The 13,869-nt window shown below is 35.0% G+C and overlaps 1 protein-coding gene across 3 annotated transcripts in view; it reads left to right on the top strand.

Annotated features, from left to right (window-relative positions):
* LOC140145862 (kelch-like ECH-associated protein 1) overlaps positions 1-13,869 on the top strand; it is an 87,030-nt gene that overhangs the window by 60,935 nt on the left and 12,226 nt on the right. For all 3 annotated transcript variants that reach the window (XM_072167551.1, XM_072167550.1, XM_072167553.1), the window contains one exon: positions 3,490-3,695. In XM_072167551.1, coding sequence (XP_072023652.1) covers positions 3,490-3,695 — 206 coding nt within the window. The remainder of the gene's footprint in view (positions 1-3,489; positions 3,696-13,869) is intronic.

Genomic DNA, 13,869 nt, shown 5'->3' with positions numbered 1-13,869 from the left:
ATGATACATGTTTATGATACAGTGTACAAACAAATTGGCTTACAGTTATCATGACACTGTATCTAAACCAATAGATAAGTATTCAGTGACCCAGTTTCGATAAAGTCCAACAATTATGTACATAAAGTATCTGGTTGTGAATTTTGGAAAATATGGGTAATCTTCAAATTTATAGTCGTTATAACTTGTGTATGTAGGCATACCTATGTGCTATATTGGCATGGGAATACAGGCAACTTTATACATTCAGTGATCCCAGCAAAAGTGTAACAAAAAGTAAAATTGTGTATAAATTGCTTGAAAGTGAAGGATTAAAATAATTAAAATAAGGTATTTTTACAATGAAAATGAAATGCTGGGCAAAAAATGAGGAAAATGTATTGACCGAGTTGAAGCCCCATTCAAATACATATGTAACTAATTACTCTGTAGAGCTGTTACATTTTCATATAAAATGCCCAATTTTGTCTTTAATAAACAGCTTTCTGCTTTTAAACCACTAGCACACTTTTGGCACATCTATGCTACTAACGAAGCAAGAAACCAAATTTTAATGAATTTGTGATTTTTTTGTCAGTTGAGCAAGTGCCATTGAGGGTGTAGTGTCCTTTGGAGTCCAGTAGTCACAAATATCAAATGAAACACACATTACCCTGATATTTATATAATATCACGCACCAGTAAGTACAGAAAATAATGCCAATCCTGGTTCCTTTGACAGCCACAGGTAAAGAACACCATCAGGCCATAACTGAGTGCACAAATTGTTCAGTTTATTTTGAAAGAATTGAGTAAACAAAACAAGTTTTTGTCAAGAACTGTTAGCAATGGAAAAGTCCTTGTTTGTGTAGCATGTACTCTACCTGAGCATGACTCTGCAGGTTTTTTAAGATGGACTTTGCATGCCAGCTACGACGTGGTGGTTACATGTTACTTTCCATGGCACAATACGATAAAAGTGGACCGGCATTTTCACACCGCATTCATTTTCGTGGTTTTTCAAATCCAATCATGCTACTTGCAAGAAATTTTTAACATATGTGTAATTGGTATACATTGTAGTCTACAATGTATTGGGTTCCTACTTGAAGTTGAATGTGTAGCAAAATTGAAAAAAAAAAAGCAAAGAATTTTGTTGTGATGTGAAAAATTAAGCACAAATATTACCTTTATTTACAATATTTATTGTGCGTCAGCTTCATTTGACATATCGGACAAATCAAAGGTCATATTTGTATTGTCTGCTTGATTTGGCAATTATTTTGCTAAAAATTATTTGTGTTCTTTTCAGGGATGTAAGTTTTTCCCTGAATTAAGGCTTTTTTGTAGTCCAGATTTACGCAATTTCTTTGATTAATATTTTCAGCCCATTTTAGAGCCATTCTTGCATTATTTTCCCTTTTGTCTGTTTGCCTTGTATTTCTGTCTGTCAGTGTGTCTTTCTGTCTCCTCCTCTCTCCACTATGGCATATTTTTAATAGTGGACAGTCACAGTGAAAATGAATATGACCCAGATCTTGAGAATGTGGATTAAACCGGATCAAAAAAAGTAATGTGAAAAATACAAGAATATATCGATAATACTTGGCATGATGACTAGGCACAATTTATGCATGGAAGGTGACAATTGCCACATTTTTGACTAGAAATGATTTTCACCACCGTAGATTTAACATATAATCTTCTCTGATGTATTAATAATTATTCTCTATTCTTAAAAATTACAAGCCATGAGAATAAAAATGTTTCTGGGAATTGTTTTTAACATGGGTCTGATGCCACGGTAGTTATCACTCAGTAATCACCAAAATTATAAAACTATTTTATTTATCCAGGTACATTGTAAAAAAAATATTGTGGGCATTTTATTGGTTTTTGAATGCAGTAACCATTGCAAGGAACCTAATTTGGTAATCCAAGACAGTTAAAATAATTACTTCCAAATTTGCAAGGAACCTATATGGTTAATCCAGAAAGTTAAAATAATTACTTCCATATAGTGGCAAATTTTCTGGACCTAATTTCACCAATCCAGGCTTTTTGCAACTTTCTTCAAACAAGAATTTTACCTGGAAAAACATGTTCTTTTTAACCCCCAGATGGATACAGGAAAACCAAAGGTGCATTTGCTGCCTACAATCAAAGAAATAAATAGTTGGCACACTTTGGCAATATGTTGGAACTCTTCATTGCTGCTCTGAGAATTCAGTGAAATTAGTATAACTATGTTTGATGAGAAGTACAAACCTTCCCCTTTCCCCTTCCCTCCCCATTGCCCCTCAACCAATGTTGGGGGACTGGCCCGGGGGACTGGAGAGCCCAATGTCAAAATTGCTTTCATCAACATTGAATTGGGGGGGGGGGGGGTAGGGCAGCAATGTACAGTTATTACGCCAGAATGTGCCAACATTTCTTTGATTGTAGTTATAATACATGAATCAGGCATATTCAAAGACACATACATTTGTTTTTGTATCAAGTACATTCAAATAAATTCGCATACAATACATTTATCAGCATCCACAACACAGAATTTAGCTCATAAAAACGAACAAGCTAGTGCCTCAATTCACTTGATTAAATAGTGGCATTAAGAATATGATTTGAAAGTGGCGGTAGATGTAATTCCATAATTTCCTGTATTATTTGTCTTACAAGTCGGCAAGATATAAAGGAAATTATCAATTGGTTGTAAAACCTCATTGTATGCTTTGACTTAAAACACCTCTACAGGTTTTTATAATTGCATTACAAGTTGTATTACTAATTGAACAAGCTAATTAATTAGGGCGGTATGGAAGGAATGGTGTGCTGTCACAGGTAGGGAGGTTATTTCTGGGTTCCTGTGTGTAGAGGTAGAACTTTATGGTCTTGGCACAGATTTTCTGTAATGTATTAAATGGCTCTGAACATATCAAGTATGTACAAACTATTTGATCTTATTATCATGTTTATACAAATTAACTTTTTTCTGTAAAGGGATTTCCCCAGTGTCCATGGTTAACAAATTGGGCCATTCCAGTTCAAATCCACACACCCTCTGTTGAAGACATAACCGTAATCTTCCACACAGGAGTGTGATTTTCAAATGGGGTTACCTGAATGGGCGACTCCAATTTGAAAAATAAAAACCCTTGTGTGAGAGATTATCATGTCGTTCATTTAGGAGGTGTATGGATTTCAACTGGAATAGCCATTTGAATTGTGGCAGGTGTTAATTTGATTAATTGACTCGATCAATAATTATTGATTGAATAACTTAAATGAAAACAAGTGAATGATATGAAAATAAACACATTAGAGTTGAATGTGTAGTAGTCACTAGATTACCTGGTTGATTGATTGGTCAATGACTGATTGTGTGATTGACCGTTCAGTTGATCGATAACTTGATTGACTATATTTATTTTTTGATTGCCTTAAATGAATTGATTGATTAAATCAATTGATTGATTGACCTATTTATCATTGATTGATTACCTTTTCTAGATATAGCCCAGATGAAGACAAATGGACGTATATCTCACCAATGAAAACCAAACGAATCGGAGTCGGGTGTGCGGTGGTGAATAGATTACTATACGCAGTTGGGGGTTATGATGGCAATAATAGGCTCAATAGTGTAGAGTGCTACCATCCAGAAAACGATGAGTGGATCACGATGGCGCCGATGAATACGCATCGGAGTGGTGCAGGTAAGAAGCGCTTCCTTCTATCTCATATCTGATGGCAGAGTTCAATGAATTCCATTGAACATGCATAGCTCATAAGTAGACCTCAAGTTGAGGGGTATGGGTTTTTGTACCCAACACACTCAAAGGTCACTCTATGCATGTAGGTTATCCACTTTACTCATGTGTGACTTCTAACAAAAGGCGCTGGGTCCCGTAGTATTCCTCATTCAAACCAATTCAGTGCATGACCTCGGAGTTACCTGCATGACTTTGGCGGGCTATTTTGAAACAGTTATGGTTGCACATTCAGGTACTTCTTTTGAAAGTCTTAAAAAAGGTACATAGCAGTCGCTAATAGGATATGCAGCTTATAGAACACGGATAACCTCTATTGGGGTTAAAGAACTTTGTATTTACAGGTGATATTGATTTGTATAATCAAACTAACAAAAATAAATTTGGTAAAATGAAAATAAGATGAGCAAACAAAGTAACATTTTTTTTACAGTGCTTTAGCCATTTTAAATTTAAAAACATAGTACAATATATCAAATAAACAAAATTCACACCAAATTTATTAGCCTACACCTGTATATAAATCTTAATTTTGTGAAATTATTTGTATGCAAAAATAAGTGATCAGTCTTTGTTGTAATAAAATTGACATATCATTGCCATGGCTAGGATCATCCTATGATCAGACACCTGATACAATTCAGATTTTCCTGTTTTTGTCTCAAGCGATTAACATTTTAACTTGATTATTAAGGAGGTGACAAATAACCTACTTGTACGAGGCTATATCTTGGGAGATCTTGGGAGAGAAAAAATGAAACATTTAGGAAAAACCTATGTGCTATTATGGTTTTTCTGTATGTAAATTGTTGTTGCAAATTTGTCAAATTTCCCAGGTTTTTTTAGCTGAAACTAAATCTAAAAAGATCCAAAATGGACTGAGCCACAGCGCTATGCACTGAATTTGTGTAGATAGGCCAAAAATGAGTAGTGACCCCTATGTGTCAAAGCTGGTGAAGATTGTAAAGGCAATACAGAATATGAATTATTTAACATAAATTGTAAACATGTTTAGGGCAACCTTAACCCTGGTTAATGTTTAGATCTAGGGTGTGAATTGGCTTAAACACTGCAATGACAAGACAGTTTCAGACAAGCTGGATTAGGGACATATATGGAGATATTTTTAACCGGTGCTTCAATTGCTCTATATTTGGCTGGGCTATTTGATCTTGTAGTAAATAGTTGGAAAAATCATATAGGTAAAGCCATAATACAGAGGGAATATGGGTTTCAAAATGATTAACCCTGACCAATTACATTTGAAAAACATACTCCCACTGTGGAAGATATTTCCAAAATCTTCTACAGGGGTAGAATTGTGGATTTTAAAAATAGAATAGTCCATTCCCTGACCAATGTGGTCCAAAAGATACACTATATAGGCCTAACCATTAAAAGCAACAATCAATATGATGATAAATTTCAAATAGTGCCTCCTTTCTGACTAGTGCTGGTTTCATCCTTTCTTGCAGTTCTTACAACAATTTAGACTTGGTTTAGAACTTTTGAAAGTTAGTAAAACACACTCCAGGACTGACATAAGAAGACACTCCTTGGCTGCAGGCCCACTTACTTCCCCCTTTACTGAAAAAAACTCAAGTCACTTAGGCAACAACTTTCAATATAATACAAAATATTGATTTGCTGTATCAAGTAGGCAAAGAAAAATGGACAAAATCTTAACCTGCCACACTTCTCATATGAAAACACCTTCCTTAAGTAAACTCCGGCTAGGGTTATCTGCCGGGTACCGTGCGTCCGTGGGGCAGTTTGGAGTTTCCTGGGCATGCACGGTGATCAGTTTGAGCAAAGGAGGGATTTATTCAGATTAATTGAATAAGCTGTACATGTAGATGATGACTGAGTATGATATTCACACCCTTGTACTTGATGACTGCTCTAAAAATATGGGTTTTTCTTCCAAGATATGTTTGTTTGGAAATCGTTTTCAATACTTTGACCACAGACCCTAAACTATGCTTTGATTGCTCTAACATTTGACAAAGTGTGTAGCGATTGGATTCTGGATTTTTGGATTGACACTCTTTGTGTCTTTATTGAATACAGGGTGAGTCAAAAAAAGTGCAATAGAGAAAAGAATCCATTTTTATTTAAGAACCGATTTCAACCTTTTAGGTTTTAAAACATTTTATAAATGATATATATCCATTAGTGACCTTTTGTGAAAAAAACAAGGAATTAGCATTTACCGTTTTGTTTTTATGACCCATTTTATAGCGATACCCAATTTTAATGTTTGTCCAAGAAACGTCTAAAATTTGAATGTCAGCCCACTCTGTGTAGGGTAGATTTGGAACAACTGCTATTTTCTTAACCTCATTGGCATTGAAATAAAATGGAGCACCCAAATTGTTATTGTCCTTGGTCTTATTTAAGAAAAAGAAAAATTATTTGTTGTTATTTTCATTTTTCATTTAATTTAAAGATGTTTATTCTCTATCAGAAACATACACATTTGTAGGCGGATTTTTTCAAATGTCGAAATGAAATGCACGCAAATTGAAGTGGAGGGAAATATAAAACATCCAGTAGTTGAACATATTGGGATTTAAAAAAAACTGGAATTGGAGTCGAGTGAGGTATGAAGGACTTATAAGTAATGTTAGAAAGTTTGTTTGAACAGAAAAAAAAGAAATTGAAATAACGAAAAAATCAACCTTATTAAGGTAAAGTCAGTTTCAGTGCTGGTGCCTTTATCGTGCATTGTGTGCTCTCATTCAAAATACATGGTACCTCGTGGACAAATAATGAAATTGGGTATTGTAGCAAAAGGACTCATAAAAATTAAATAATAAATGTGATTGACTTCAATTTTTCGCAACAGGTGACTATTGAGTGCACGGCATTTATAGAAACTTTCAATAATTGGAAAGTTCAACATGGATCTTACACAAATATCGATTCTTTGCTCTATTGCACTTTTTTTTTTTTTACTCACCCTGTACTTGTAGCTGGTCTGCATTTGTTTATATTGGTTTCATTAAAAAAAATGAAAGTCATATTTCGTTTATTGGTAATGTTTGGTAGGTTTTATAATAGTGTATTGAGGAATCTGCAATTCACAATTTGCTATGAATGTTTTATAATTGCAAACACAATGTATTAGTAAAGACTAAAGAGGGGTATATCATTACTTGAGCCAATCAGAGATGCAGATAAAATTTTACTGTAAGTTCCATACTACGTCACACTTGGAGGTCCGCTGTTAACCGTAACTGTCGCATTCACATGCAGGATCTATGCGTGCAAAGAAGAAAATCTCCAAACCCTAGAGAACCAAAAAAGTTCTTAATTTTCATTTATATTTTCTCAAATGCTTAAGGTTGAACAAATGCCAATAGACTTAATAAATGTTGACAAGTTTAATCATTTCCATGATGTGTTGAAATTCATAATGATGCTGTATTTATGTTTATGGAAACCAACAGTAGTGAGGATTATAATGACATCATTTGAATCCAATCGTCCCCTAGAGGAGGACTTAAAACTTGAATATAACTTAAAAGTTATTTTAAAGTTGTCAAATGTTTTTGATAAGTTGACATAATAATTATTAAATCTGAATAAACAAAATCCTACCTAGAACATTAATCATTTCCCATGATATTAGGGGCTTAAATTTCAATGAATCACTCAAAATGAATACTCATTAAATTTCAAATTATTGTATACTTGGATACATGAAATGTGTTCAGTGGTTACAATTTTACTGTATTCAGGTGATGCTATCTATCCATTTACAATGTCTCAAATTATGACAATGAGTAAATTCACTATAACAATAAGTAAATTCACTATAACACTACAGTCCAACTTCTCTTATTCATCCCTGATGGGACTAAGCATTGGTTGGATAAGTGACAAATTGTGTGTACTTCTGCACTGAGTATACACAGTACTAAAATTGGGACAACGGAAGATGGAAGAAATAACACCGGAAACGGCTTTATGCAACTTAAAGATGTCCTTTTAATTGCTTCAGAGTATGAGATTACAGTGTTAAATCAAAGTGATAATTGTCATTTTTGATTTTTAGCCGTACGTACTAGTTTACTAGTTTATAAATCATACTTTTTATAAAAAAATTAGTTTTGAGAGTGTGTCGATAGCTGAAATCATGTTAGTCCTTTATCATGACAAATTAACACATTCACATAATATGAAAACCCCAGGGGCAAACATTGATTTACTGAGCATGAATTGAATGTTTCAATAAAACTGATTTTTATCAGTACAAATCTGGGAAATGACAAAATTCTTACTTTTTGTTAGGGCCAAATGAAATATATGTCAACTGTAATCTCGTTACAAATGAAAACTAACAAGCTCTTTACATATGAAAACTAAAGAACATCACTTTTTGCAAATCATGAACGTTGCTTTCGTAATGGTTGTAAATCCTATTGGGAATGGATATCAACTTTAAGTTTCATACAAATTTCATTATAAATCAAATTTGTTTTAAAAGAATTAGATTAATCTGATTGGGTATGAAATACTTGTCAGTTTAATACGACACTTCACTCAAATTCAAAGTAAAACAGCATTAGCTATAAATCAGAGGAAATGACAAAATGTGTACTTTTTGTTTATCAAAATGAAAAGTGTCAACCTTAAGCCTCTTACAAATTCAGCGCAAAAGATCACCATGGCAAACCAATAACCCCAAAAATATAACTACCTCTCTTACAAAGCCTCTGATTGGTTAATTAAATGATATATTTATGTAAGTAACCAATCAAAATAGAGCTTTTAGATCCGACTGACTGTTCTTACCATATCTCTGATTGGCTCAATAAATAAATTGGCCCTCTTCGTAGCCAATCAAGATATCTAGTTCTTTGATTCAAATCATTTGGCTGGTAGAAGGGGTTAAAAAACATTACGCAATCTTGTTAAGCCTACAGGGTTTAGGGGATGTTTTAGGAGAGATGTGTGCCTGCTCTTGGTTGCTCATACGGAACTTCAAACATGAACTGTACAAATCTACGGGAAATGATTAACCACACACGGTTTACTTTTTACATTAATGCGAGAACTGTCAAGCTAATCTGTGATTATATGTGACACGTTCAAGGGAAATTAGTCGAAAATATTGAATTTCAAGTTTTTGCATGAGTTACTTAGCCCTTCAAAGATGCTATGTTTTGATGCAAAACCCATGAAAATAGAATTTCTGTGCACAAAGTTATACAAATCAAATCAAATTAATTTCCATGTCATATTTTCAAACATACTGTACATGCAAGTCACTATGGTGGTTATACTACAGTGTATTAGTATAGAATGAGAAATTAGACAAGTTGTTTTGTTATTGTGACATTATTATGACATACACTATATACCGTACTGACGCGAGTATAGTCCCACCTTCGAGTAAAGTCCCACCCCCAAATTTTCGAACAATTTCAGAAATTAAAAATAAAAAAAAAATAAAAAAAAAAAAAAAAAAAAAAGTTATTTATTTTTTCGGCTTTGGAGTGTCCCAGGACCTAGACCTAAATGCTAGGATCATTCATGGTTGAAAAAAAAAAAAAAATTCAAGATGTTTTGTATTTTTAATATGAAAATTGATAATTTGTATTCATGTCATAATCTATTAATGATTTCAAAATGCATTCAAATTCAATGCATTTTGAAATCATTATTAAATAGACTATGACATGAATACAAATTATCAATTTTCATATTAAAATACAAAATATCTTTTTTTTTTTTTGTTGAAATTCCGCGTATAATCCCACCCCCCCCCACTTGTGAAAAATGTTCACCTAAAAACGGGTGGGACTATACTCGCGTCAGTACGGTATATCAGTTAATTTGGAAGTTGCACAAGACATGCTTACAGTTACTGAAACTTAAAACAACAGATATTAATAAGATCACCTTAGCCAATTCCATTTGAAAAACATACTCCGTCTGTGGAAGATGTTATCTTAAAAATCTTCCACAGGGATATATATTGGGCGATTCCATTTGAAATCTGACATATATGTCAGATTTTAGATGGAATCGCCCAATAACTAAAAATCAATGCAGAATTTGTGATTTGCACATTTTCACTAATTGTATTAAGAAGGAAATGTGGTTAAAGTGGCTAACTGAATCATTAAATATGCCCATCTTTCACTGAACAAGCCACTTAGAATCGCATGAACTTGGCGTGACCATCTTTTCACACAAGTGTACATGTTCGTGGGAAAGTGGTTTTCCCACGAATGTGGGGAGGAAAAGAATGGTAAGTGACTAAAATGTTCATCAGGAAAACTCAACCGCGTACAATGACACAGCCATCACCTTTGTTTAGTAAATTAGTAATGGGCAATTCCGTTTGAAATCCACCCTGCACATGTGGAATATTACGCTTCCACAGAGGGAGTATGGGTTTCAAATAGAATAGGCAATAGACCCTATCGAATATTACATCACTCATCCTCATTTTAGTAAAGTTGTGTCCACCATAAGGTACCACAGGGCAATTCGCATGATAATACAGCAGATTTCACGTGGAATAACTGAATTCCACAAATAGGGGGAGGAAACTGATAATTGCTCACAAGAGAAGAGCTAAACAGATTAGCAAGAAGAGATCATTATCTTTCTTAGTTGGATAGATGTTTTGTATTTACAGTTTGAACAGTGGCGTAGCCAGGATTTTAGTGTGAGGGGGGCAAAGCCAAATTTTCAACCCTATTTTTCAATTTTTGTCCCATTTTTAGTCATTTTAATAACACTTTACTCTTATTCTTTTCCATCCCCAATTTGAACCTCACACCATGACCAGTTTCAACCTTTGCTTAGCATTTACACAAAAAGAGCAGGAAGAAGAATCTTCAAGACTCTAGGTGTACCAGAAAAGATGCACAGATTAGCAGGCAAAGATCTACTTTCCTAATTCAGTTAAATGTCATATAAATTTGGGAAAGGGTGAATTTAAACAGGGAGGGTACCTGTCAGGCTTTGATAGAATTCAAAATTGGTCAAACACGAAAAAGCACACAAAAATTACCACTTTTACAGTTCATAAGTGCTTTGGCCTGCCACACCCATAATTATCTGTGCAAAATCATATGTACAAGTTCAAACATGACTAGTTTATTGGCTTGCAGTTTTTCACTAAATTCTGTTATGGTCATTGAAACCATGTCTTTTATGTCGTCTTACAGCACTAATTACAAGCCATGTCTTGGATGCCCATATCTCTGCAAAATCATAAGTATACCAATATGAATAATATTAAATCTGCAGTTCTTCACCTACCCCTGTCATATTTTGAAAGGAAAATAAGAAAGAAAGGAAAAACAAGAACAGGCCCTGCAACTGTTAAGTGCATTGGAACCCTGCGTGCTATGTCGCCTCATTCAACGTAAACTGCTTACTTAGTCGTGCCCTGTGATCTAGTTTTCCTCGCCAAGCTATAGAGGAAATGACTTGATGATATTACTTTCTGAGGCGTAAAACTCTACGTCCTGTCAATCTCCTTACTTGTTTCTTGTTTAGTGCCAATTTGGATTCTTCCCCCTCCTGGCCAGCCGGGAACACATCAGAACGCTGCCACACACTCTACTGTCTCTAGAGCTATTGCTTGCTCACTCAGTGGGCTATTCCACTTGATATATGCTCTCCCTGTGGAAGACATGACCTTAATGTCACACAGGGGTGTATACTTCAGATGTAGTCCCTCATTCAAGTAACCCAAAATTTTTGAAATTCATGCTCCCTGCATCGTGTATGTCTTCCATTCTTAGTATTTTTGTCAATATTGTGATCTAATATTTTCATCCTGCACAAGTGGACAAGACTTTTAGTATTGTTGCTTTTAACACAACATAATGGATTAGGATTTGGTGTTAGGGTTAGAATTAAGGTTAGGTTTTAGCTACGTTAAAACTAGGTTAGGATCAGTATGCAGAGATTATGAGATACTTGGATATGGTTACCATGGCAATAGTTATGCTTGGGTTGGAGAGAGTGATCAAGTTTGTTTGGAAAATAAACAGTTGATCATGTTATTAATATTCAAAATTGTAGATGCAAATGAGTTAAAAAGCACTGAGCATTGTTCTTGCACAGTGATATGGACTTACTCCCTGTCACTTTAATTTCATTTTACGTATATTAAAATATATTCAACTTCCAAACTATGCATTCAGTTATCCCCAACTCCTTGAACTCAATTGGCTTTTTCATGTGAAATCCATACAGCCATATGGAATACATGACCTTAATCTTCCACACAGGGGTTGTGAATTTCAAATGGAGTTACTGCACTGAGGACTTCATTTGAGATCTACACTCCCTGTGTAGGAGATGCATGTCATGTCTTCCATAGAGGGTGTATGGATTTCAACTGGAATAGCCTAGTAGAGTCCTAACATGCCTAGCTTACAGCCTACAAAGTGTTTGGGATGTCTTTCAGCATTTGATTGGCTACTTCTTAATAGACCATGACTCTGTATATATTATGCTCGTTTTAAGCCCAAGTCATCATGGCTACAGGCAGAACAACGTTACAACAAGTGCACAAACCATCAAGCGCATGCTAGCATGCGCTTGCACAAACACACACTTCCTGATGCTAAGGTGACATTGCAAGAGTCATTGCAAGTTGTTGGGACTTGAACGTAACTTCATGCAAGTGAAGAGTATTTGAGACTCTTACATCAAATGTTGCGATAATAGGTCAAAGGTCATTGTGGTTCTTGAGATGTGATGTGGAACCCCTCAGATCAACCTTTAAACCTATGTAGGTCATGTTCGGTCTTATCACTTACAGGGTTTGTTAGTGAATTAGTACATTAATACACGTATTTTCAAAAATGCAAAAATATTTTTTTTAGATTTTCTGATCTTAACGAATCACTGTGCTTTTAAGCCTTACCCATAACAGAACCACAAACTTTTCAACCAGGTGAGTTAATTTTGAACCTTACCTACGGGAAGAAGGTTATTGGAAAGTTGTTGCTTTAATCAAAAATTCTTAGCAGGGATCTCAATGGTTTAAGCCTATTCATAAGCCTACCCTGATCCCCTGACATACAATTTCATCCCAATAGTTACCTAATAATAACTCTTTATATTATAATATTCTGAACAGAACCAAAAACTTTAGCCTTAACCAGGTGAGCTGCAAGTTTTCCAATCCATGTCCGCGGGGAGAAGGTTACGCCATGACATGCGATAATTCTTGCTTACTCGTTACTTCTTGCCATCAGCCGTCAGGATAGAGGGGAAATCGGTCATCGCGTTGTAGCATTTGTCAAGGCCCCGGGGGATATGTGTTTGCAAACTAGGCATAAACGGATTGGCACGTCCTGATTTACTACCCACCCAGATATTTTTGTTGGCTTTATCATGAAATAGAGAAAAAATGATATAATTTTTATATGAGGGTTAGAGTGAGGACTAGAGGTACAATAGCTGCTGGTGGGGGTTTGTGCAGCAAGGTATGGTAAAATAAGTCTCATCTCCAGTGACACAATTCATTAACTTCCAGTCAACACTGATAGCTCAAAATTTGACCCCAAGTTGTAGAGTATGAGTTTTTGACCCCAGTACATTCAAACAAGTGAGCATTTTGTTAGAGACCCTGTGAGGAATAGGTACAATGGCTGCTGGGTGGGTTTTTTTCTTTTTCTTTTTTTTTCAGCAAGGAAATGGACAAGTTGAGGCAAACTAGTATAATTTCAATTAGCGCAGTTCATCCATTCAGTACTGATAGGTCAAAAAAGTTTTTGGACCTAGTACATGTTATCAAACATCATTCTGTGAATCAACCAATATATTTGGGTTTCTACTATTATATCCTTACACCAATGGCATTTTTAGCATTGAATTTTGATATTTACTTTGGAGCAATTGGGGAGGGGGCAGTGAGGAATAAATGTCCATAATTGTGCATACACTGCAGCGGAGACTCAACAGTGTAACTTTTAAAGTATGGACCTCGGACCTCGTATTCTAACTTGCCGCACATTATATAGTTCACCCAATGAAATGTTCCTCTCACCCTCTTCTGGTTAGTAACAGTTACTTTATAACCCAATCCATAATGACAGACGGTATAGCTCAGGTATACCCTCGTACAGTTGATTAC

The sequence above is a fragment of the Amphiura filiformis genome, chromosome 2 (genome assembly GCF_039555335.1).
Source record: "Amphiura filiformis chromosome 2, Afil_fr2py, whole genome shotgun sequence".
NCBI classification, from domain to species: Eukaryota; Metazoa; Echinodermata; class Ophiuroidea; order Amphilepidida; family Amphiuridae; genus Amphiura; species Amphiura filiformis.
The sequence above is the reverse complement of the archived record's forward strand: the minus strand, read 5'-3'. Positions and strand labels throughout refer to the sequence as shown.